Here is a 24,071-nt window from a genome sequence, read left to right as displayed (position 1 = left end):
TGAAATGTGATGGTATAGAATAACACTGAAGATTTGACGAGGAGATCTCATAACTAATGAGGAGATACTGAATCAGAATGGGGAGAAAGAAATTCATGGCACACTTTGACTAAGGGAGGGGATTAGTTAATAGTACCTGTTCTGAGGCATTAAGGACTTCTCAGTTTGGTATTAGAGGGCAGAAAGTGTGAGACGTAAATACAGTAGAGAGAAACTAAGGGAGGAATACAGTAAACACGTGAAAAGGCTGTAGGTTGCAGTAGTTATTTTGAGACGAAAAGGCTTGCATAGGATAGACTAGTTTGCAGAGCTGAATCTAACCAGTCTTGGGACTGAAGACTACGGCCACGGACTGCTGAGCTCAACAACATAAGCTGAAAGTGAAAATGTTGCCAGCTCGTAGCGCACTACTGAAAGTGGAATATATGTGAGTCTCAATTCCAGTGTTGTTAAACTACACCAGCCTTCTTCGTAACTCTGAGGTGATTGTGGTTGGTAGTTTTGTGACAAGCTAAAGCCTTTCATCAAATAAGTGGTGGAATTATCCGATTCATTAAGAGTCAGTGTGAAAATCCATCATTTTTTTATTTGTTTGCAAATAGGACACTGCTGAATCCCATGAGTCACTGCACCATAACTTGCCGATAGTTTTTCCGTCCGTGCTGTGTAATTCAATAGTAGTATAAATCCTTTATTGGACTGTTGCAGTGAGATGCTTTATTACTATTGTTAGTAATAATAATAATAATAATATGACAAACTGCCTATTGGCTTCTGTCTCGGGTTCTTCGGCCGACGTTCATCTAATGATTTTTCTGACGTTTCGCCAGCACGAGTGGCTGGCATTGTCAAAGCTTCACCCTCCATTGCCGGTGGTGAACGTCAGAAAAATCATCAGATGAACGTCGGCCGAAGAACCCGAGACAGAAGCCAATAGGCAGTTTGTCAACAAGTGGCCACGAAAGCCTCAACAATTTTGTAATAATAATATGGATACTTATCTTCGTATTGGGCATATCCATGAAAGTGAAAAGAAGAGAGAGGACGAAAGTTACTAGTGCCACATAGGCTGGCTGTATAGAAGGCGCTAGGCGTCACATTGGTACACCTTTCCTACGGAGCAATTATAAACTAATTTTACTCACTGTTCCAAGTTACGTACTGAAAGTATCTGGGACTTAACAAATGACAAGTGCACCCAGTCCATTCATCAGGTCATTTCATCTTCTTTTGTTGCCCTAACGCCTCAATTAAAATGATTGGCAAGATAAATGCAATCTTCCCGATTTATCTTAAGGATAACATAAATGATTTCTACAAAATTCGAAACAGAACGCCACAGAATGTATCTAAGTGTCTGTTAGAAACTGTTTGTCAGACTGATACGGCCCATTTTGAAGATACTATTCTTCCTTCGTTGTTTTCGTTTCATAATTTCGCCATTGTTTACAATTTAATATTCCAGTAGAGTGTTTGATTCTCAAGTAGAGAATTATAATATCATCAGACTGAGTATTGAATCATAGAGTCCTATCATTTGCGCTATGTCAGTCAGTGTAATAACAAACACAAGACTTGTAACCGGTAGTGTATTTTCTTCAACATTACACTTCAAAGGAACTGTTACGGAATTCAGTAGCATCCATTGTGGATAAATTTAGCTTAAAGACTATCTCTTGAAAAGATATGTAATACCTGCACGTTGAACACGTGGCCAAAAATCTCGCCAAGTTTCTTGGCGAACGTCTCGGACCTGCCAGTCTCTGTGGCGTACAGGATTGTGGCCTTGATGCGCGCTGACAGCACGCGTACAAACAGCTTCGAAGAGAACAGGGCTACCCTGTAATAATAAAAAGAAGAACGATCAGTTAAATGTGTTGCGAGACATTTCTTTTCTTCGGTGATACGCGTTTATCGCGGAGTTCCAACATACGTACTGGGTGGTTATGGAATCTACTAAAGGCAATGACATTAAAATCTTTATGCGTAAGGTTTTTTTTTATTATTGGCTCAGATTGAACTATTTGCCAATCTTCTTACAACACTGAATGGAGACAAACTGTCAGTGATACAGGTCTCAGTTGTTCGCTACAAGGGAAGTATACTACAGTTTTTTCCCTATAAATCTTCGAGAAGCATCTAATAACACTTCGAGCAAAGGATGCCCGCAACTTGATGTATGAAAAATTTTTCTCGAATCTAATGAAGGACGACCATATCCTCATTGTACAACTAAACTTTATTTCATTGTGTGTTGTGTACAATGGCACTGCTACTTTTATTATCTCCTTATATGCCAAACCCAAGATATAAAAACTAGAAAGATATCCAAATCTGGTCGTCGTGTCATCTCTGCCAACGGCGTCATTTGATGCACTATGGACGCACACGGGGTCAGCTCATCTATGCCGGACGTTGAAAGTTTTACAGGCCTTGTAGTCGGTACTTCTCATTCAGATAGCACCACAGTTGGCATCCGGAGGCGAGTGCATCCCGTTCCAGGGCTTTAACCAAGAAAACTCGAACCTAGGTCTTTCGTACACCAGTCAAACACGCTGACGACGTAGCCACGGAGGCAGACATTTGGCCACATCATTGACGTATACTGTCAGTTTCTTGTGACAGGATCGAACAAAAACTTGGCAAAGTTGCTCGATTTCTAGTAAAAGTGAACAGGTGCTTGATACAAGATGCTGAACCGCCGTGAACCGGCTTGTGCTTTGCTGATAAAGACGTTTGTAGAGGTTTTGTTTAACTGGCGGGGGCATCTGCAGGCAAAGGGCATGTAAACAAGATTAAGTACTGTGCATCCACGAGCTTTCTGTCACTGACTCGCCTACAGTCGTGATACGATATTATGGTCGTAAACAGAGGCTGCGCCAACTTGTATGTTATAGTTGGATAGGAGGAACACCTACATGCCCGCGTTTCCGCTTTTTCCATTCTGAACAAGAGAGACGGTCTTACCTTCTTCATGCATTTTTCAAGTTGTAAAAGGAAAATGTCTTTTACGTTTACAGTAGAATTTTTCTATTTATTGTATGTTGAAGTCACTTTTACTTTCTTACAAGTTTCCACAGTCTTGTAACTTTTTGGCCTGTGTTTGAGTGCCGTAAATCGAAATATATCAGAACTGAAATTTATTGTGGATTTGTCCTTCGCACTTTATGTGCAGATCGCATTCGTTTAATGTTTGTTTTATCTCCGTTGGCGTTTTGCAGCTGCGTGTTCAAGACATTTATGGGCAATGGGAATAGGATGTTTAAACTTCTATTGTAGTTTCTTGTTGTGTTTATTTTCCAATTCAAGCACTATATTAGTTATCTTCTTCCAAAATAATAACTCATACCTCCATTGCTATTCCCCGTCCGTTAGTAGGATTGAGTACTACTTTCCGGTGAGATTTCTATACTGTTAAAAAAGTTATGCTTTTAAATCAACATTTTATATGTTTTGAAACTCATTAGACATACGTTTAAATCAGAGTAAAAAAAAAGTAGTAAATCATGTCAGTGGTACTAATGTACATATTTAAACCTAACATAGCCCTCTAAAACAGGTTGTTCAGAAAAAAAGCTTAGACTGAGACCTAAACATGAGCCCTCAGTTATTCATAGAACTGTCTCTTATGACAAGATATGGTTTCTATCGAAACTGAAGTTCCGAATGCCGAAAATTTTGAAACATCACAGGTACATCAAGGGTACAATATATCATCCTATTAGAAAGCAGTCCCTAAATGTTCTCTGCTTTAGGAGTTAGAGGAAATAGCCCCAAATAAATGTACTGAAAGTAGCCACATATGTTTTCTACTGTAATGTGAAAAGGATCTATCAGTTTTCAAATGATACTAACAAGGAAATCGTCGAAACAGATCATTGCAGAATACTCCATTCTGTGGAGACATATAGCGAATGCTAGATAATTCTAGGATGTCAACCGTGGTCACAATCTACTTAATTAATTGATCGGCGTGCTTAGGACCATAAGTTTAATGTGCAATCTCAGTTTGAATACAGTAATAAATTTTTCCAGGAGACAAAAAATGTTGATAAATAAAGACACAAATAGTACAGTTAGCGACATAATAAAATACTCGGAGAAAACGAGCTGTTCTTTTGTGTATTTACTATTTGATTGACAATCAAATGCACATGTTTTTATAAGCTAGGACGATTGCGTGTGTATTACATGGTTTAGCATTAAGACTTACAGTAGTAAACGCTACATCAATTAAAACCGTGCGCTAGACCGGAACATCGAAAGCGGCAGTGTTTTACGAGCTGTACATCTCAGAACTCTGGTCAAAGCAGCTATTATTAATTCTCTACTTTGAGTACCGCACGGCGTATTGCCATGTTCCAGTTGGCGTAGCGTTGGCAATAGAAAGCAAAGATCTGGTTACGAATTCCGATTCGACACACAGTGCAACCTTTTTCTCGTTCCACTGACGTATGGAGCTCGAGAATTATGTTTAAATTCCTCTTTGCGGGCTGTAATTAATCTAGTCTTGTCCTCACCATCCGCATGTGAGCGATACGCAGGGGGTTTCAGTATTTTCCTAGAGTAATAATTTAAAGCCGGTTCTTGAAACTGTGTAAGTAGGCTTTCAAGGGATAATTTACATCTATCTTCAGATTCCTCTACATGTCTGTGACATTTTCCCACGGGTCCTATTTGGTGCAGGCCCCACACACGTGAGCGATGTTCTAGGAGAGACCGCACAAGTGATTTTTAACCGATCTTCTTTGTAGACTAATTGCATTTCCCCAGTATTCTACCAATAAACCGAAGCTTACCACCTGATTTATACACGACTAAACGTATGTGACCACTCCATTTCATATTCCTACAAAGTGTTTCATCCACGTAGCTCGTGTAGTAATTAAAGTGCAGCTGCTCACAGAGGTCCAGTGAGGTTACAGTTTATTGTATGGCAGCGAAAATTGGTAGATATTCTAATGTGTGAATGTGGAACCGATTTACGTTGAAAAAAAAATTAGTTCCAGTTTTGGCCATCAGATGCAAATCCGGCGCTGTGAATGCAAGGAAGAGGTATAGAAATGTTTTCAGATGTGATAGACATAAAATTGCTTTACTATTAGCCGTTGCTTACACACTTTGTTGAATATAAGAACCGGAGACGTAGAGGAGATGCTGCGTCCGTAAAGCGACGTGATTGACAGTTGCTCACAACTGTTCTAGTGGAATCTGCGCAACTTGTCCTGTACATTGGTCTTCAGATCAGGTAGAGAACGAACATGTTCCTGGTAAACGCGTTATTTTAGATATCCCCTGAGCCTAAATTCATCAGGATTGAGATCAGATGATCTTGCAGGCCATGCATTTACGAAACCTGTGCAGACAACACGTTCGAGGATGGCTGCATTAGGCAGAGCTTTCACAGGGCGAGCGATACGAAGTGTTGCTACATTTTTAATGGACACGGTGGTTTCCATTCAGTTTCGTTCTTCCAAAGCAGGAATCAAAAGCTGTACAAGGAGTTCTCAATAAGGTGTAGATGTCACGGTTCACCTTACAGGTGCTTTGGTATATTCTCTTCAAAGAAGAACGGACCGAGAATAAAGCTGCTTGTGAACCCACACCACACAGTCACATAAGCGAGTGCAGTGGCTCGTTGTGCACAACACGTTGTTTAACAGTGCCTCAAATTCGGCAGTTCTATGTACTGACTGTAGTGTAAAATGTACCTTGTCACTCCATAGAATATTGCCCGGCCACATGTCATCAACTTCAATCCGTGCTAGAAACTGAAGAGCAAATTCAGAACGTTTCTGCGGATTATGAGGTTTCAGTTGCTGCACCATCAGGATCCTGTACAGCACCAGTGAAAATAGACTGTAAATTCCATGCTGGTGACCAACGGATGGAAAATTCTCGTGACACTGCATGAGCACTAGTACTAACCGGAGCGCGTGCTGCATGGTCGCTTGCAGCAACAGCAACCTCGTCAGTAACTCCCACTGGGATAGGACGCCTTCCTCTGCCAGGCACCAGATCAAGCTAACCCGTGTTCTCGAATTTCGTCATCGTGATCATCTTTAAACCATTTAGTGGCATCCAATCTCTTCTCAGAGCTTTCAGTCGACGATACACTCTCAGTGAAGCACTGTTTCTGTTTCCATAAAAGAGTTTCACTTACAGCAAACGCTCTCTATTCTCGATAGCCATACTGTTAACTCACGTTATGGCTTGTCAAGTGACAGCGTGGGTGTCGTGCCATCATACAAACAGTGTACAGCGCCAAATTTACACCTGATAGCCGAAACTAGGGCTTAAGTATTTTCCAGAGTAAATCGGTTCTGCATTAACACATTAGCATATGTACCAAGTTTCGCTCCCATATGAGAGTTACAGCCCACACTGGATCTTCGTGAGTAGCTTCACTTTAATTATACCCACTCGGTATTTATATGAGTTGACTGGTTCCCACTGTGACTCGGCGATACAGCAGTCACAGGGCACCATGTTTTCATGTATTTTGAGTTACAGAATTATACATTTTTGAACATTTAAAGCAATTTGTTAATCTCTGCGCCACTTTGAAATATTATTAAAATCTGCCTGAAAATTTATGCAGTTCTTTCAGACAGTACTGCGTTATAGATAACCGCAGCATTTGCGAAAATTTGGAAGTTACTGTTAATATTGCCTGGGAGGTCATTAAACACAATATGAACAGCAAGGGCCCCAACAAAGTGGTCTGGGGGACACCCGAATTTACTGGTACGTTTCTGTCAATAACTGTCCATCTATGGTAACATTCTGCGCCCTCCATGCCAAAAAAATTCTCAGTTAAGTTATAAATTTCACTTGATACTCCATGCAGTTGTACTTTATATAATAAGGGCAGGTAGGTTAATTTTAATGCACAATCAGATGCAGATGGAAAATTTCATACTGAGATACAGTATTACGCTGTACGCTCTGAAAGTAACGGGAGCTGTTTGCTTGTTCTGAATAAAAGAGACTTGGTTTAACACAAATGAAAATCGTTGTACTTGTGTTATATTACTTTACCCATTTTCAGTCAGAAGTGCAGCTTGATTTGTAGTCATCTTGCCATCTTTACAGAAATTATCAGTAGTACTTACTTATCTAGGTGGACTTATGCTCGCTTTTACGAATTTTAATACTGACGTCGTCTGAACTCACCTGGCAATTTGTTTGAAATAAAATCTTCGAGATGGCTTGCTCATTATTCTGTTATAAGCACAACTCTTCCACACGTGTGACTTCCAAGCAGGTTCCTGCAACAGTCAAGCACGAGTTCAGGTCAATGACTTTTAATTGCTCTTGCATCCCAAGAATTCTATTGCCGATGGATGTCGGCAGAGTCATAAAAAAAGATTAGTCCGCTGGACAGAAGGAAGAAACTGAGTTCAGCTATCATGGGTGATTAGTTAAGCTTGCAGAAACAGATGTGGTAGAAATTGGCGACTGAAACTTTGGCGCCGATACACTACAGATGATTTATTCAACAGTATTTTGATGGGAAACTACAAACGCACGAATTATCTCATATATGACGTCGCAGTTTTACGATCAGTATACATATAATTTTTCTGCTTATAACTTGGTAGTTCAGGACACTGACGCTGTTACTGTAATTGATGATTAATAGTGCTTCGTAGAATAGCTCTTTGCTTACGCCCTATACTGTAAGATCACGGATTTATTTCCCTCTCAAAGAGTTGCGATGCCCCATCTGGCTGTTATACTAGCAATATTACTGATCCAGAGCTTCTAATTACGCCTCTAATATGAGCTTATAGTTATACCTCTAATATATATTTCACTGACATTCTGAAACTCGACTATTCATCAGATGACTGATTCATATACTCGTGAACAGTCATTAAGGAGAGCAACTGAGCCTATAGAAGGCCAAAGGAGCTATGTGTTAAAATCATTTTATCACACTATCAGAAAAGATAACTACGTTTCAAAACGACCTTGTAAATTACCGAGAAAAGGAAATAACGCATTTCACATTTTACTTGTCACTCAACCTTTTTGATTGCACGGAAGTTCCCAGAATATCAGTTAATTGCAACCACTATAAAGAAACATGATGAGACACTTCGAAAGGACCGTTCTTTGTGCTGATAATTCACGAACCATCTATATATCTCTCAGTTTTATTGTTACTGAAATAGTGAATTGACGCGGAATTTCTTTTACTTTCTCAAATTTAAAGTTATTATGGAGCATACTCAAGAAATTATGGAAAATTTCAATTTCTCCGTATAAATAATGTCTCTTGTTTCGCCCTGGCTTGCTGAGAGATACGCTCTTATGAGTTTTGGTTCTCCCTTGGATTGGAAAACGAAGTAATTATTGATTTTGTTTGGTTCTTGATACACTGCCGGAAAAAAATAATACTCCCTTTTAGAGGTTTCAATTCACTCAAGATTTATTGTTGCAGCAGTGCACATGGAGTACATGAAATGATTACATTTACAGATTAATAGCACAAGCGGTTCTTAGGTACCAGGCACCCATGCTGAAACAGGCATATTAGTCCGTGGCGTAGCCTCCACAGGCGGCAATGCAGGTGCTGACTCTGGCATCTAATCGATCGTACAGATGGCGAATACTACCTAGAAATACGTTATGCCACACCTGCTCGACAGGCTCACGTCGTTCTGTAAGAGTTTTTGGCTGACGAGTCGCATGAGTCACTTATCGTTCCGTCATATCCCGCAAGTGCTCGATTGGAGACAAGTCTGGAGATCATGCTGGTCAGGGCAGTTGTTGCACGTCTTGCGGAACACGTTGAGTCTCACGGGTAGTGTGTGGGCGAGCATTATTCTGTTGGGAAAACACATCACTTCCTGTTGCAAGAACGGAAAAAGGACGGGTCTAACAACATTGTGCACGTACCGAGCGCTGGTTAGCGTCCCCTCCAGAAACACCATAGGTGAACGAGGGTTGTAGCTTATCACACCCCAGATCAAAAGGCTGGGGTTGGACCAGTGTGTCCTTGACGAATGCACTCTACGAGACTGCTCACCAGGTCTATGTCGCACGCATAAACAACTATCACTAGCGTGCAGACAGAATCTGCCTTCATCGCTGAAGACCACGGCGCGCCATTCAGTTTTTCAAGTGATCCTCTGACGGCACCAGTCGAGTTGTGCACGTCGATGCGTGAGTGGAAGACGGGCTAGAGGTGTCCGTGCCCGCAGTCCTATTGCTAATAACAGGTTCGCAACAGTTTGAGTTGACATGTCGGGGCTCACAATCCCTCTTATCTGCGCTGTGTAGCTGTACGATCTGCCATTGCTGCCCTTGCTATACGACGGGCGTCTGTGCTGCGTGAACAGCCAGAATCTTGTCTATTTGTGTCAGAATGATCTCGTGACAACTGATACCAGCATAGTTGCACAACTGATGCAGCACGTCCAGCTTACGTGGTAATTCTCCGATTGGACCATCCCGCTGCTCAGATGGCCACAATTTGCTCTTTTCACACTCGCTCAGTTAGCTGTAAGAAGCACAAATGCGTCTCCTTGGCATGTTTGCCTGCTTGCTTCACACGACTGCAGCATACTGATCCTTCAGGCTGTGAACATTCCCAATTGAACGGTAGACACAGATGGCGCTCTGGTAGCTACACCACTGCGCTATCTGTTGTGACGGACAACGTTGAATCCGTTATCAGTACATCTACTATTCCTCCCCCCCCCCCCCTCCTCTAGCGGCATATGCTGTCATCTGATCAAAATCAACGTTGTCTTTCCAGGTGTTCTAATTTCCTTTTCCGACAATGTACATTTGTCAGGTTGTAAGGATGATTTGCCACGTAACTTTTGTCTAGGCATTAGATTAAAAGGTATTATGTTTGGTCGCATGTTGCAGAACAGCTTAGTCTTTCTGTGGAGGAATAAAATGTCTGGTATATCTCCAGAATAACTGTAGAAATGTTGCACCTACCTGACTCAAGAAATACATGTCTGTATTATCTGTTAACTGGAACCTATGTGGTTAGTTCCTCCGAAATTTCCAGCGATTCAATGTTGGCAGATGTATTACAGTGCTTACTGACAAAGCTTCAGTAACAGAAATGCGAAAGGAATTTTTCATCATCAGGTAATGAATGTAACTGAACTAAATCAACAGAAGAGATGCCTGCAAGTTTCGTGCGCAACATACTTAGAAAAGCATTGTCGTGACAGCACAGTCGGAGTGAGAAGATGGACGCGGTGTTGTTCCAGATTTATTGTTTTGCACATACTGCTTAGCAACAGATACAATTGTGTAACCTTCTTTTAGGGCGGGGATGCCATTAAAACTTTTCAAGTTGTATCAAGGAAATCTGGCCTGTTTACGCGTATCGCATCGTGTTTCCGTTAGTTGTGAGAAATAGGCTAGAGGCTCAGAAGAACGCATGCGTGGTGTTCGGCAGGGAGCTCTCTTCCGCCCCGCGGCTGCAGTTGATCTGTTATATTGGCCATCAGAAAAATATTTACCTACTAATAGACGTCACTGTGAGGTTTATTTTGTTTCATTGTTCGCCGTGTGTGGCCCCTCTTTAACTTCCACTTACAAGATTGATGTCATGGGGAAAATTCATGTGAAGTGTGTGTAGAGACATTACGTCCACACTGCAAACAAGGGACGGAAACCCAACTGTTGGGAATATTGTAACTGAGTCAGACGAAACGTATATTGTGACAAAAGAAAAGCATTTCTGCATTTATATAAACAGGGCATGAACTAATACACTAAACTCTGTACGAAGCAGTGAATGATAACATATATACACAACTGAAGAATCTGACCAATATTGTTCCCAAACTATCAGTGTGCTGAATAGGTGAGAGATTTAACATATTTGCGTCACCTACTCCTCAACATCTCAGTCACTTTTTCAATGGAGATGTAATTAACTTGCTGGCTTATTCCTTTCACGCGTATCCTTCTCAGCAGCAACCAGGTCTGTACTACTCAAGACTGGCTTACAGCTTACAAAACCAAAATATGAAACTTTTGTAAAAATGGGCGATGAAATTGAAACAATGAGTTGTAGCCATTCAAATAATTATTACACCTCTGTCCTCTCACAGTAACTATATAAAAATAGTTATGACTAACGGATATCGCTCATTAATTATGTAGAATAAATTGATGTCAACGTTTAAATAATAAAAGCTCGAAAACTGCACGGTCTCACCTGGTAATCGTAGGAGGGCTTAAGCAGGTACATCGCCATCTCCTGGTGGTACACAGGGCACACAGACCCTGAGATGGGTGGCACAATCCACACCCAGTCAGCTGGACATCCCTTGCGCAGTCGCATTTCGTTCTTGTAGTGCTTCATGAAACTCTCAGAAGCTGTATGATGGTCCACAATCGTCACCGATTTCAACTGTAAGAAGGAGACAATATTTTAGTGACACATGTAGTCAGGAATATGATATCAGGTACAAAAGAGTTTGTTTTCCTATATTATTTAGGCCCTTTTTTTTACAAACTACGAGCGACTGAGAAGATGTCTTTGTATGTGCTGTAACTAACTAAAAGTTAGCTTCACTTGAGCGATGTTAACAAGATGCGTGCAATATATTCCCAATATTCCCAAATCGTTTTGTAAATCACTTGAAATTCCTGACGAATTGTCACTGGGTCATCGAACAACGAAAAAAAAAAAAAAAAGAAAAGAAAATATCTGTGCAGATAAACCAGGACACAACTTTTAACTCTAAGGACGAATCCCAGGACACACAGATTGTTATAGCATCATGATCATGTTGGTGACGCAAAACACAATATGCAGGCTATGGACTAACAAACATTATTGGTGATGGCTTGCATCTGCTCATGCCAGTAACACCTCCCTCTCATCCCCAGCATGGTATTTTTCAACACGAGAACATTTTGCACCAGACGGCAATGCTCGCGCTGCAGAGGTTCCATTACCACTGAGAAGAGTTGCAGTTGATCTCCTACGTATACACCTGCCCCCCTCTTCCACTTCCAAAGAAAGAAAAATCATGATAAGCCGACCTTGCCAAATATAAAATTGTTTTCTTTCTGTATCATCATAAAATGTCTACTGAGCTGCAGGATTTGTGTCCTACCTGAAAGCTGTGCAATACGGCAACATTGACTTCTACTAGCGCCTTATCCTTCCATAACGTAACTGCAGTTCGCGTATCCAAACCCATTCGTGTGGCTACCGTCTGAAACATAAACAAAGTCTTGTGCAGTCTATTATTATGATATTCGTGCATGGATGAAGTGACTGTAAGATAAATCAGAATATGGTTTTATTTTCTCTGGGAAAACGAAAAATTTTTCGACTGGTCCCAGAAATTTTATCCAACAATAAATATTTGTGAGTAGAAATCGAGACGAGCGAACAGCACGTCTGCAAGTCTGTACATAAAATCAGCTGAAGCATAAATTACAAAAGAAAAAAGTGGTTAAGATAGTGGCGACTGCACCTGAAAGGATGATAACACAAAATGAGAAATTAATGAACCGAAGACCGCGGTATACGAGTGAGTGGGGGAACGCCACAATGAAAGTGCTAATGAATAACGTCAAGGATATTGGCCAGGAAGAAGCAATATAAATCAAATACACGAAACAGAAATAGATTTGGAGGAGTACAAAAAAATTTAAGAAACGTATGTGTTCCTGTCTTGTTGTTATTTATAAACATAGCTATCCTGATGTGATTGGTTATGTAACAAGTGCAACCTGGTCTGCTCAGTGCATTCATGCTGAGAAATCACGTTTTTCCTGAGGATATGTGCGTGTGCAAAGACATAAATGAGTTTTCTCAGTCGTGTTGTCAAAGAAAGCCTTACCTCAAGCATATTGTATCTGTGAGCATCACAGAGATTGCGACAACCAATTTCCGTGCTCATGTACCAGCCGTTGAAAGGAGCAGCGGTGAATTCGATTCCTCCACAGTCAAACATCATACCCGACACTGCTGGCAGCGCGAACCACTGCAGACCCAGCTCCTCGAACCAGTCATACCTGTCATGTGAATTAAACAACACATTACTACGTTGACAAATAACACGAGAGACAGAAAACAGATTGACAATCCCACCATTCAGAGAGTATGCCTGCAAGGACTATAGCGCTGTTTGAGACTGCTTACGCTGCAGTATGTCCAGGATGTATTTTTACCTTGTTAATCCATCCTTATTTTTCGGAGAAGAGATTAATACTTACAGTAAAAGATTTTTCCTTATTGTTCCATTTTTCATTTACCATGGACAGGTGCATAACTCAGTTACATTATTCTTGAAACAAAACAGAGGATTGTACCACCTTTCTCTCCTGGCCTATACTTTACTTAGGCTACACCAAACAGGGGCGGCTATAGAAGCGAGTTTAGTGCATGAAATTTTGCTGACATTAATAGGCTTGTTTTATTTTTGTCTCAGCTGGAATAAGTACATTCACGCCATCATATTATCATGTGAGAGACACATGTATCGTTTTATGTGTTTCGTCAAATACTGACAATACAAGTAACACTTTTTCATTGGCGAAAATGTTGCACTTGTTTGTGAATTCCTTTGTACACCATAAACTATACGAAGAACTATTTCTTCGATGTGTTGTTGATGTTTAAAATGAGGTGCAAGGCTTCTATTTTGACTTTACGATCTTTCAAACGTCGATTGACTTCACTAGGTGATGAATGGTCCGTCCTGAAATAATGTTTTCGAAAAAGAAAGTTTGGCGTTTAAGGTAGCGTTGATGACGAGGTCGTAAGAAATGGAGCAGAAGCTGTGATTACGGATGGGTGGTAAAGGAAATCTGCTATTTGCTTTCCAAATGAACCATCCTTGCATTTACATGAAGTGATTGAGGTCGATCTGTCTCTCTCTCTTTCTCTGTTCCTTTCTCTTTCTCTCTCTCTGCCCCTTGCTCTTTCTCTTTCTCTGTCTCTGTCTTCGTAGAGATTATACATAACATTTGAGAAGACTGGCGCGAAAGAGAGATTAAAATCTGTTTCTTTTTTCGTATCAGGATGTCAGAAGTTTAATTAACCCTCATATTTAAAGTGAAGATGCAATGAACCGACTGGATACTCACGTTGGATGTGAGAGTGGTACCCGCAGGACCAGCTCTGGCGGGATGTCAAAGATCTCTGGATCCTCTCCATTTGCAGACAGCACCAGCGGTAGAACGTCGAAGTTCGTGCGTGGACTCTTCCATCCCAGCTTTAGGCACACCTGCCAAAAATTATTTACTGACGGCTCTACCAGCGAGTTGGAGTAGTTTCTCCAGTAAAATAAAGAGAATCAGAGAACGCGCTAACACATTATGTATGACATGAAGATTCCTAAACAATTTATTCGATCTTCTATTGTGAACGTTTAATAGTTAATCAAATTCATTTTTTCCAACTAATGATGCAAGCAATGACAAATTACTTTATTGGACTACGTATATCGATCAAATGAATGTGAAAATCCTACTAACCTGAAAACTACTTTTCAGAAATGTAATTGCATTCACTGAAATGGAATGTGTGGGAAGAAAGGTAATACATTCAGTGACAGGAAACGAGAACAATATCCGTTCACAAACAGTGAACTTGCAGTGTAATTTGTGGCAGACCAGTTTCCGAAGCCAATTAAGTACAAGCTTTTCGCGAACATTTACCGTAGTCATTTGGGTATTTGAGCACGATTTCAATACTGGGTAAAGTTTTGCTGTCACGGAGTCCTACCTGTCACACCAGAACATTACACCACAGGATTTTCCTTGGGGCGTGTGGAAATGGCACCACAAGGGGAAAACAGATTTGGTGGCAGATAGTTACTCACCACGCCATAAAGGTACACGTATGTTGAATAAAATTCATTGAAAGTAAAAGAACGTTATCATAGAAGATGAAATCAGCTAAATACAACGACATGAAGAAACGCAATGAAAAACCTTCAGAAATGCTGACTATACAATGTAATGACAAGCTCGATCTTCATTGATTCCATTCAATTCAGCTGATATATGTCTTTATAGAAGGTAAGCTACGATCCTCGAAAAAGTCGTCGTCGTCGTTCGCATTGGTACGTGGTGCTGTTCTCGCAAACGCCATACGAGTATATCTGGCTGTAGTTAATGTTCGTATCACCAGCAATATTGAAAATTTTAGTCCGTCCTGGAGACGTACTCGGATGGCCTAAATGATTCCAGTTCGGCACAAATTTTCGTTTGTCATAACAGATTCGTTAAAATGAAGAAACAGTTATGCAAATACTATACTCAGTAATGGTTTTCTAACTTTGAAACTTTGTGTTGCGATGTATTTTGCACACGACTCAGAACCTATTATGCTTTATCGTTTAAGGACATTCACGTACAATAATGCTGTTTCCTTCACGACTGAAGAATGATACGTGCAACTTATTGGTAGGGAGTTTTATAAATTAATAAAATAGACTGCCATGACTATAAAAGAAAAGCGACCGAGTATACACCCTTGTAAGGAATGAAACCTGTGTCTATCAGCATCTATTTCTGCTGTCCTTACTGTCAGGAAACTGGTTTATAGTCAGTGGAAAATCAGCTGAGTACCTCTGTGAACTCCACATTGACGGGGTCTCCTGTGACGCTCCCGTCTTCATTCTTGTATCCAGCAAAATTGATCAACTGGTTGTTCCAGACCCTATAGTCACGCTTCCCGTCTGTGCGCTGGGGGAATACAGTTATCGCAGACCTGGAAGAGAAGGAAAATATTGCTCAGCCACATCCGACAACATGAACTGCCTGTTGCTAACAGTTTTGAGTGAACCAACTCCAAATAAGAGCAACATAGAAGACTCTCCCTTTCGAATAGTTACTCAGACTTTTTCTATTAATATAGAGTGGCTTACTATATATGATAATTTTTTTCGTTTCTGAGTATTTAAAATCAATACATTTGAAACGTGTAGAGTTACGAGGGGGGACCGTTCCACCATTTATGAACCCTCCGTCACTCGCCTGTCAAATTGGTGATGTTCCGACAGCCCAGCCTCTGTCTGCTCGGACTTGGGTCATGTGAACTGAAATATCTTTACTGTTTATTAATTGCTGCTACTTCCGTACTTTCTGCCTGGAGAGACTTGTTCCCAATAAAATCACCAGGCATATACAATACACAAATAAATGAGGTACCGTATTTTAGTATAAATATTTTACTTTATCAGTTCAGCGAGACAGAGACGTAGATTTAGTCAGTGAAAGTAGTGTATGGGTCCCAAGAAGTTGTATTATACAAAAAAAAAATAAAATAAAATAAAAAAACCAAGCTGATGTATCGCTATTAAAGAATTGCTGGACTATTTTATTTCTTAATTTGTGGTTTCGGCGTCTTTTCAACATTGTGAGGAACTGAGAAATAGAAGATTTAATAATGTTGTTATTATATGCCACTGGTGATTTGTATGATAATCCACTTTTATCACAATCCTGATTCTACAATAGTATACAGGGATATGATATATACTCACTTTATATTCCCGTTGTTTGTGCTAAATTCTATGTGCTTGCAGAGTGCTTCAAACATTCCCTTGGCTGTCGTCACGTGTCGACAGTCGAAAACCTAACGATAAGTAAGAGATTAACAATCAACATCGACATAATTTCTACAAAGTATCATAAAATTGTCGAAAATAATCACAATTGTTAAAATATGTAGACTTTTATTTCCAAGAGAGGAGATTTTCTTGTTGGAACTTGAACCTTAAATCGAGAAAGATGTTTCTACTACTCAACATCTGGAGAGCAACATTATACAAAAGTAAAATGTGAAAGGTGAATAGCTGTTTAGATACAATGCGAAATTAAGAGGTATAGAAAAAGGAAAAGTAGCGACGGCAGAAAACGACTGGAATACGCTTCATAGCTAATTGACGACATAAGGTTTAGTAAGTATGCATAAATGAATAGAATGACTTTGAGGAGGGGATGACTGAATCAATCTAGCTGAATAACTATAACATTGTAAAAATTAAATAAATGCTGCTACGCGGGTGAGAAGTTTCACGACACGTGTCTAATACTAATTAGCCACATCTTTGTACTCCCGCTAACCCGCAATAACATGTAAAGTGCAAGATATAAACTCCCGACAGTCCCGACGATTTTAGAACTACTCGTGTGTAGACTTCTCACCTGTAAGTTTGCCCACTGTATGCGACCAATACAGCGCACTGAGTTTCTCCAGGCGAGCTTGGCTCCGTACGCTAGCTCATCACTCGTCAGCCGGTAAGTCCCTGTAGCTGCCACCTCGTGCTGCACTTTCTCCAAACGAGTCCGGTACTCCTGACTGTCTGCCCTAAAACAGCATTAATGAAAATGAGAGTTAGTACGATTTTTCATCCGAAAGTTAGTATAAAGCTATTCAGAAGACATTCCCGTTGCATTTGGCGATGTATCTGAAACGTAGGAGGAACTGTAATATGTAATACATAAAAAAATAAAATAAAATAAAAAAATACGTCGTGTTGTCAGTGTTAGCCTTCGCGTTTCCTGGTATTTGTTTTCTGAACATTCATGTGTCATGAATCGTTTGTACTCCGCGGTCGTAACTTACTTAGTCTGTTTGCTTGGCGGCTTCTACGAGTGTCCCGTGGTCACCTCATAAACCGCGAGATTTACTACGACTGCAAATCACTGTTGTTTGTATCAAATATATATCACTTGTTGTCATACAGACCGTCGTAAAGTTCCAGTCGTAAAGTTCCAGACAATGAGGAAGCAATAAATCAAGGACACCTCTCCTGCTTATGTATGGAACTAGCGTGTCCTTCAGTTGGGCGAATTTGAGCCAATCAGTGGGATACTTCTCAAGCGTCGTGATTTCTCGACTTAATTATTTCTTTGAGAGATAAGTGAAGTGAGTATACAAAGAAGACCGTGATGTCATAACTGTCTGGTTTATAGTCTTGAAGAGGAAGTAAGTCTATAGTTTAACTTTCAATTTAAACAGAACATATTCGACACCTACAACTAGATCTGCTGGGAAATGAAACAAGCTGTGGTTGTCTGTTGAAAGAACAGCAACGTTCGCGACGTAGGGTGATTAGACAAAATGACGTATGAGAAACGTACGCTACACAAAAGCGATTTCAGTGTCTTAAATACACCATTACATTCCTAGTTTTGTTCAACCCATCAACGAGGATTTAATGCTTTATTTACGAATGTCCTACTTCGGGAAGCGGCTTCAGAATTCCACAATCTTGAATGACTGTTCTCCCAAATGCGCTGTCGCACTTGCCCACATGGTCACCGTCATGCATACTGCCCTTTTCGTTGAAGGCGTTTGGACGACTTATGAAATTTGCTGCGTAAGTAGCTCAGCATCTGTTTGCTTATGACGCTAAATATAAATCTGCGCTACGACGTTCCTGTTTGAGAAAAAATTCATCGCTGAACCATACTGGCAGCTTGCGAAAGAAGGCATCAAAGCCGTCTTTTTAACTCGATACTGTTTGTATAATGTTAGCGATTGTGAAGTGCCAGTAGTCCTCTATGAAAGCCATGACCTACGGGGTATTTCGAAGTCTTTGCGACAAACGTCTAGGGCTAATAGATCACGTCGTTAGAGACAAAGTGTTCGCTGGTGTTTACCACTCTGTGGCGTTAGTATCCAATATGTATCGCCTATCATCCAGTATTTCACTCCGCGTAGAAGGTCGTAGGCTTCTAAAATACCATTCTCCGCTTAGAGACACCCATTGTTATGGTGTTTGTCACTCAGTTTACTGTTGTAAGTAACGTGCTATACACATGGTTTGTGGACCGACCTAGGTAGGTAAAATCTCATCGTCTCAGGGCCGGCGAATATTAAAGGATGTCTAGAGTCGCTGGGAAGCATCAGCTAACATTTTGAATCTAAAAAAACTTGTTCCCCATAATGTTATCTATCTCTATTAATGTTCGTCGCAAAGACCTTGAAACACCCCCTACACTTGTCGAACATACACTATCAACAAAAGTCCTGCCGACAAACATTTGCCGGGGTTGGAAACTTTTTCCTTCTAGTTACCCTTTCACACATGGTGGAAGTGTAAAGAACCTAGACTAGTAAAACTATAAATAAACTCCTGATCAAACGTGACTGGTGACTATGACGTGTCACGAAAACAAGTGTACATTAGGCAGTAGTAATATATGGTAAGATAAATGAAGAAATGGAGGACAGCACACGCTACCGAGTAGAACAGAACCTAGCGTAGATGCAGGGTCACGCCATTTGAGGGCGAGAGGCTGAGGTACACGCCCTAGGATAGCGAGTAGCGGGAGGGGGGGGCGGTGGCTGTCCAGGAGCGACGGGCCCTCTGTCTTTCTGAGGTTGTCCCTCCAGGACAGCATCACTTGTAGAATTATATAGATCGAAACTCTTTCCTGGCTTCTTAATACATAAATTATTAATTTTAATAATTTGCGTTTGCTAATTAGTTATATGTTTACAACTACATACGGCTGCAACTTTGTTAAAATGCTAAAGAAACCAAGTAAGCTCCGTTTTATATTCATGTACAGTTTAATACTGTGAAACCACGACCTGTCATAGTCACTAGGTAGCAGCTCAAAGGTAAATAGCAAAAAATAACATAAAAATAATAAATACCCTTGTTGAATATTAAATAGCAAATGCTGTCGTAGAAACTAAACTCATGGAGAGTTTATTTCGACTAAAGTTAACTACTGTAGTTTCCTATCTTTGCTGTGTTTGTCATGGTGGGGTGGGATCTTGGAAGCTGTCCAAGAAATAACATCCTCATCATGTGTTCGCTGTAAAACTGTTATGCACTATTTTTTATGGAGACCTCGGAATAAAAAACAGCAGAAAAATTGTACCCCATGGCCACCGAACTCTTCGGCGTTTCAGCTACTTCTGCTCATGAAAGTTCTCTGTTCTCGGAAGTGTATTTCATTCCTTCAAGTTCTCGAGCAGAGAGCCTATGGACAGGAGTGCTGCTTGCGTGTGACAGGTTGAGAATTTATATTAGACGGAAGTGCGTCCGGATGGCCGAGGAAATTAAGTAAACGGTTCTAGAGAAGAGGAGCACCCGGGTTCGAGTCCCATTCCGACACAAATTTTCATCCCGCATCGTTGATTTATTTTAATGCCTGTAGACGGCAAAATGTCTTGTTTTCTCTTAATCATGTCATATACGTCAGCTGCAACGGATCAACGTATAAATAAAGTCATTTCGAAATTTTAGTGCATGTTACTTTACCAGTTGAGCTGAAAATGAGACTAATATATGAATATGAGGGCAATAACTCACTACTCATTTCCAGCATAAATTCTTGCTGTTTGAGATCTTAATTTTTTTTGTAGAGAATGACTGGAAAAGAATAAAACTCGTCTTTTATTATATTCGTAAGTATCGAGGTTCTTCGAAAAGGACATGCTCCATTGTAGGGTGTTTTTCAGAAATCTTCAATGGTTTCCAATAAATTTTAGTCTAGTACTTACGGAGACAAACGAGGAGAGATTATCTTCGATTCAGCTTGCACTCTCGTAGTACAGTTTAATCACGTTAGAACAGAAATCTAATTAAAATCCAGGGACATTTAGTTTAACAGCAAGAACAGTTGCTCGATCCAGTAATGGAGATGCACAGATAGTTTTAACTGCGGGGAAGAATGTGTTGGAACATTTGTAGTACAGTGGCTTTCGGTTGGCTGTCCCAATATCCTTACCTTTCTGGATGGGATGTTCTTTTCGATCCGTTTGATTTACAAGTATTTCCAACTAAAAAAGACATCCTTATGTAGCAATATTTGTGAATTTACATCTTACTTGACACTATTACTTACCAGTTAACCTGGTATTTCCACCCGTCTGTTAATGGACCATCATACGTGTAGGTTTCTCTATGTGCAGTAAATTCCAGTAACAGAGGGCTGCAGTATTTTCACGACCAATATCCCAAAAACTACTAAATACTAATTACAAAACTAAATCACACGTCAGTATGTTCAAAAACTCTTCGCGATGTGCTGCTGATTGTTGTAACTGCGTCATAATTACTAGTTTTTTCATAGGTCTAATTTCGCTGTAATTCAAAATTGCTTCTTGTCTTGCAGATCAATGACACGATACATTTGTTTTTTAGTCATTTCTTTATTCCTCATCGTTCCAAATGGTTTTCAGTTTATCTGCAGTTAAAATCTGTCAGTGGTAATTTCGTCGACCTAGGCTGGTAATCAGTCGGCACGATTCTGTTTCTATGTTCCATAGAAGCATACAGTCAACTTAAGATCGAGGATAAAGCAAACGTATGGCACCGTGTCGTGGAAGCCGTCGTACATTAGCCGCCAGGAGAAATGATCATTTCTTGGCTGAAAGTAATGTTTCACTGGTGAAGCTATCCAAGAAAGAGACAGAATTCTTTTTCTATGCTGTTGCCTTTGCAATTATGTTACTACATTCTACAAATCACGCGCAGACGCATAGAAATTGTGATTGAGAAAAAATCAATTGTATTAGAGGAACAAATGTAACGTAATTCGCTGTGTCGCTTACGGTTTTACGAGTATGGTCAGGTTTTATTATTAGTCATAAATCCATTCTCTGCTTCTTTGTTATCTTTCCGACATTGCCGTTGTAGCAACAGTGCTGAGTTCTTGAAAAACGGTATATACATGCAGTAAACCTACGTACATATGTAAGTACATACGTCTGTATCCCGCGTCGTTGCATCAAATACATTGGTCCATCTTCTTCTCTTGAACTTCTTTCCCGTTTCTATTCCTAACCAATGCACGTTCCTCTTCTTTCTACGTGGGACCTGATCAAGTCTCTATGTCTGGTTCCAGGTCTTCCTCAGGATCTTCTCGGGGTAACCACGTGGCTGTTAACTGCAAGAAATTACTTTTTAAACGAATCTTTATTAGATGTTCGAGTCGTTAGCCTAAAAAGCGTCGTATCTTTGTCTTAAAGGGATGCGGAGTAGATCGTAGACAGTTTTGTCACCAGAGATGTCCCATAGATCCAGTCATTCTGAAGTACACGATTCTGGCCTTAATAGGAAATATTCCAGTCCTTCATGGACCTTTGCAGAGAAGTATGTAAAAACATTTGATCTGAATAAAAGACAAGATACTCAGATAAATCCCCTTTTTATAATTTTTAATGATAATGTAACGCTCTCGTCAGACGTGGTAAAGGAAGTTCCTTGTCATCGCAGGTGGACTTTTACTCGTTGATATTGACGGGTTTCGGTTATGATTGTGTTCGAAATTACGGCCAGAGGAGTATCATGTGTCTTGACGTCAGGAGTTGCGTTAGACTCACATGAGTCGTTAATTGTGGGTGTACCCTTAATCGAAAGAGCTTATATAATAATCTCTGCTTCACTGACCTGTGTCGTTTTACATTTGCTACAGTCCGCTCTCGCCCGACCAATATTTTTCTCGATTTATTAGCAGTAAATTTATCCCTAAAAGCCGTACGTCGTTGATTTCTTGTAGACGGATCAAAAGCAAACGTTGACTGTTAATACATGCAGGGCTGCTCTCCGTGGTATAACGTGCCTTTATTGTTTCGTAATCGCAAAGCCTGCTTGGAACACTTACGTGTTACCGCCGTAGTTTCATCTGATGGATGACTATATCGCGGCTAATTGTGAAAGTTCGATAGCCATAAATTACTTGCTGCCATTTTAACTCGTAACGAATTGTTACAGACCTGCGTAAGAAGTACGTCTGAGAAATTCTTTCACGAGAAAGTGGCTCCCTTGAAGCAATGTAGACGTCGTAATGTCTGGTGGGTGCTTGTCGCAATTCCTTCCTCTCCCTCTCTGGTTCTTATCGAAACAGTTATTGAGGGACTGGGTTTCCACCCCCGTCCGTCATCCATAATTTAGACCCTACGTGAATCATTTAATACGAATTCTGCGATCATTTCTTTAACAAGACTACGGCTGATTCTCTTCTGCCATCCATTCTAGTTGAAATTGTGGCCTGAGTCCAATGGTCTAGTTATCGACAAGACGTCTACCTCCAATCCTCTTTGTGTCCATCCCCTTTTCATGCATTCTGATTTCCATCGAGGGAATTTCTACCAATACATAGCATTATATGAGATCTGAAGATGTTTCGCAACTTATATTGAATCATCAGCATCCAGTATCGACCAAGACTGGCTCATTGAGGGAAAGGAAAGCCTGATCCAAGAGGAATATTCAGAATTTCTGAGCCGTTTTCAATGTGACGAACTTGACCCTGTCGATTATTCTGACTTAGAATTAAGGCTGAAGGTACTTTAGAACAAAAATCTCGGTTGTCAAATGGGTTAATAAGCAAGAAAGCTGTTCGATATGGACACTCTTAAGTTCTCCTCTTTATAACTCGGTAAGGATTGGAGTATTTCTCTAAAGAAGGCCAATCTGGATTTTTGAGAAGACTCAAACTCCAGTGACAAAACTGCTAGTTAACAGGAAGACATGGGGGAAATAAGATGAAAGATCTGTTTCCCCCTTTGATTGTCTTTTCTTTCATAAAACTCTTTGTCTGAAAGAACAGACACCACACATTCATATAATTTGATAGGCCTAGCTGGGCAATGAATCCACCTCTTAACAGTGCGGATGCACAAATACGTCCGACCTCCTGTAAGAATCGTGGAAGAGCGAACATGGAGGAAATGGACAGGGGCTGCAGGTAGGTGGAGATCGATGGGAATATGGATCGACCGTGAGGCGAGTCGAGATAGTCCGTGCAATTGCGATAACACTGTGTCCCGGCTGGCGCAATGGTTAACGCACCTGGCTAGTAAGCAGGAGATCCCCGGTTCGAATCCCTGCCCAGTACACATTTTCATTCTTCGCCGCCGATTCCGCGTTAAGTCCCAGTGCAGCTGACAGCAGTGATCCCTCCCCTTTCTATTCCTATTTTCACCGCTCCACCTTCTCTTATAAGTGTTTATTAACCATGATGATACCGAATGAAGGTAGGATGCTGGTGGCGACCAGATTTGCTGCTAACAGCGCCGGTGTCGATAGCGGACGAACCTAATTATCTCGCCCCTCTGCTGCCACTTTCCTCCCTTGACCTAAAGAATA

The 24,071-nt window shown here is 40.6% G+C and overlaps 1 protein-coding gene across 1 annotated transcript in view; it reads right to left on the bottom strand.

The window, feature by feature from the left end:
• The window catches only part of LOC126260748 (nitric oxide synthase-like protein), a 158,684-nt gene that overhangs the window by 119,708 nt on the left and 14,905 nt on the right, over positions 1-24,071 (bottom strand). Inside the window, exons 4-12 of the mRNA XM_049958086.1 lie at positions 17,161-17,323; positions 16,497-16,588; positions 15,580-15,721; positions 14,092-14,231; positions 12,843-13,017; positions 12,108-12,209; positions 11,201-11,395; positions 7,177-7,271; positions 1,696-1,840 (exon numbers count right to left, since the gene is read on the bottom strand). Of these exons, the coding sequence (XP_049814043.1) occupies positions 1,696-1,840; positions 7,177-7,271; positions 11,201-11,395; positions 12,108-12,209; positions 12,843-13,017; positions 14,092-14,231; positions 15,580-15,721; positions 16,497-16,588; positions 17,161-17,323 (1,249 nt within the window). The remainder of the gene's footprint in view (positions 1-1,695; positions 1,841-7,176; positions 7,272-11,200; positions 11,396-12,107; positions 12,210-12,842; positions 13,018-14,091; positions 14,232-15,579; positions 15,722-16,496; positions 16,589-17,160; positions 17,324-24,071) is intronic.

This window comes from Schistocerca nitens, chromosome 5 (assembly GCF_023898315.1).
Source record: "Schistocerca nitens isolate TAMUIC-IGC-003100 chromosome 5, iqSchNite1.1, whole genome shotgun sequence".
Lineage (NCBI taxonomy): Eukaryota > Metazoa > Arthropoda > Insecta > Orthoptera > Acrididae > Schistocerca > Schistocerca nitens.
This window is presented reverse-complemented; position numbering and strand designations above follow the sequence as displayed.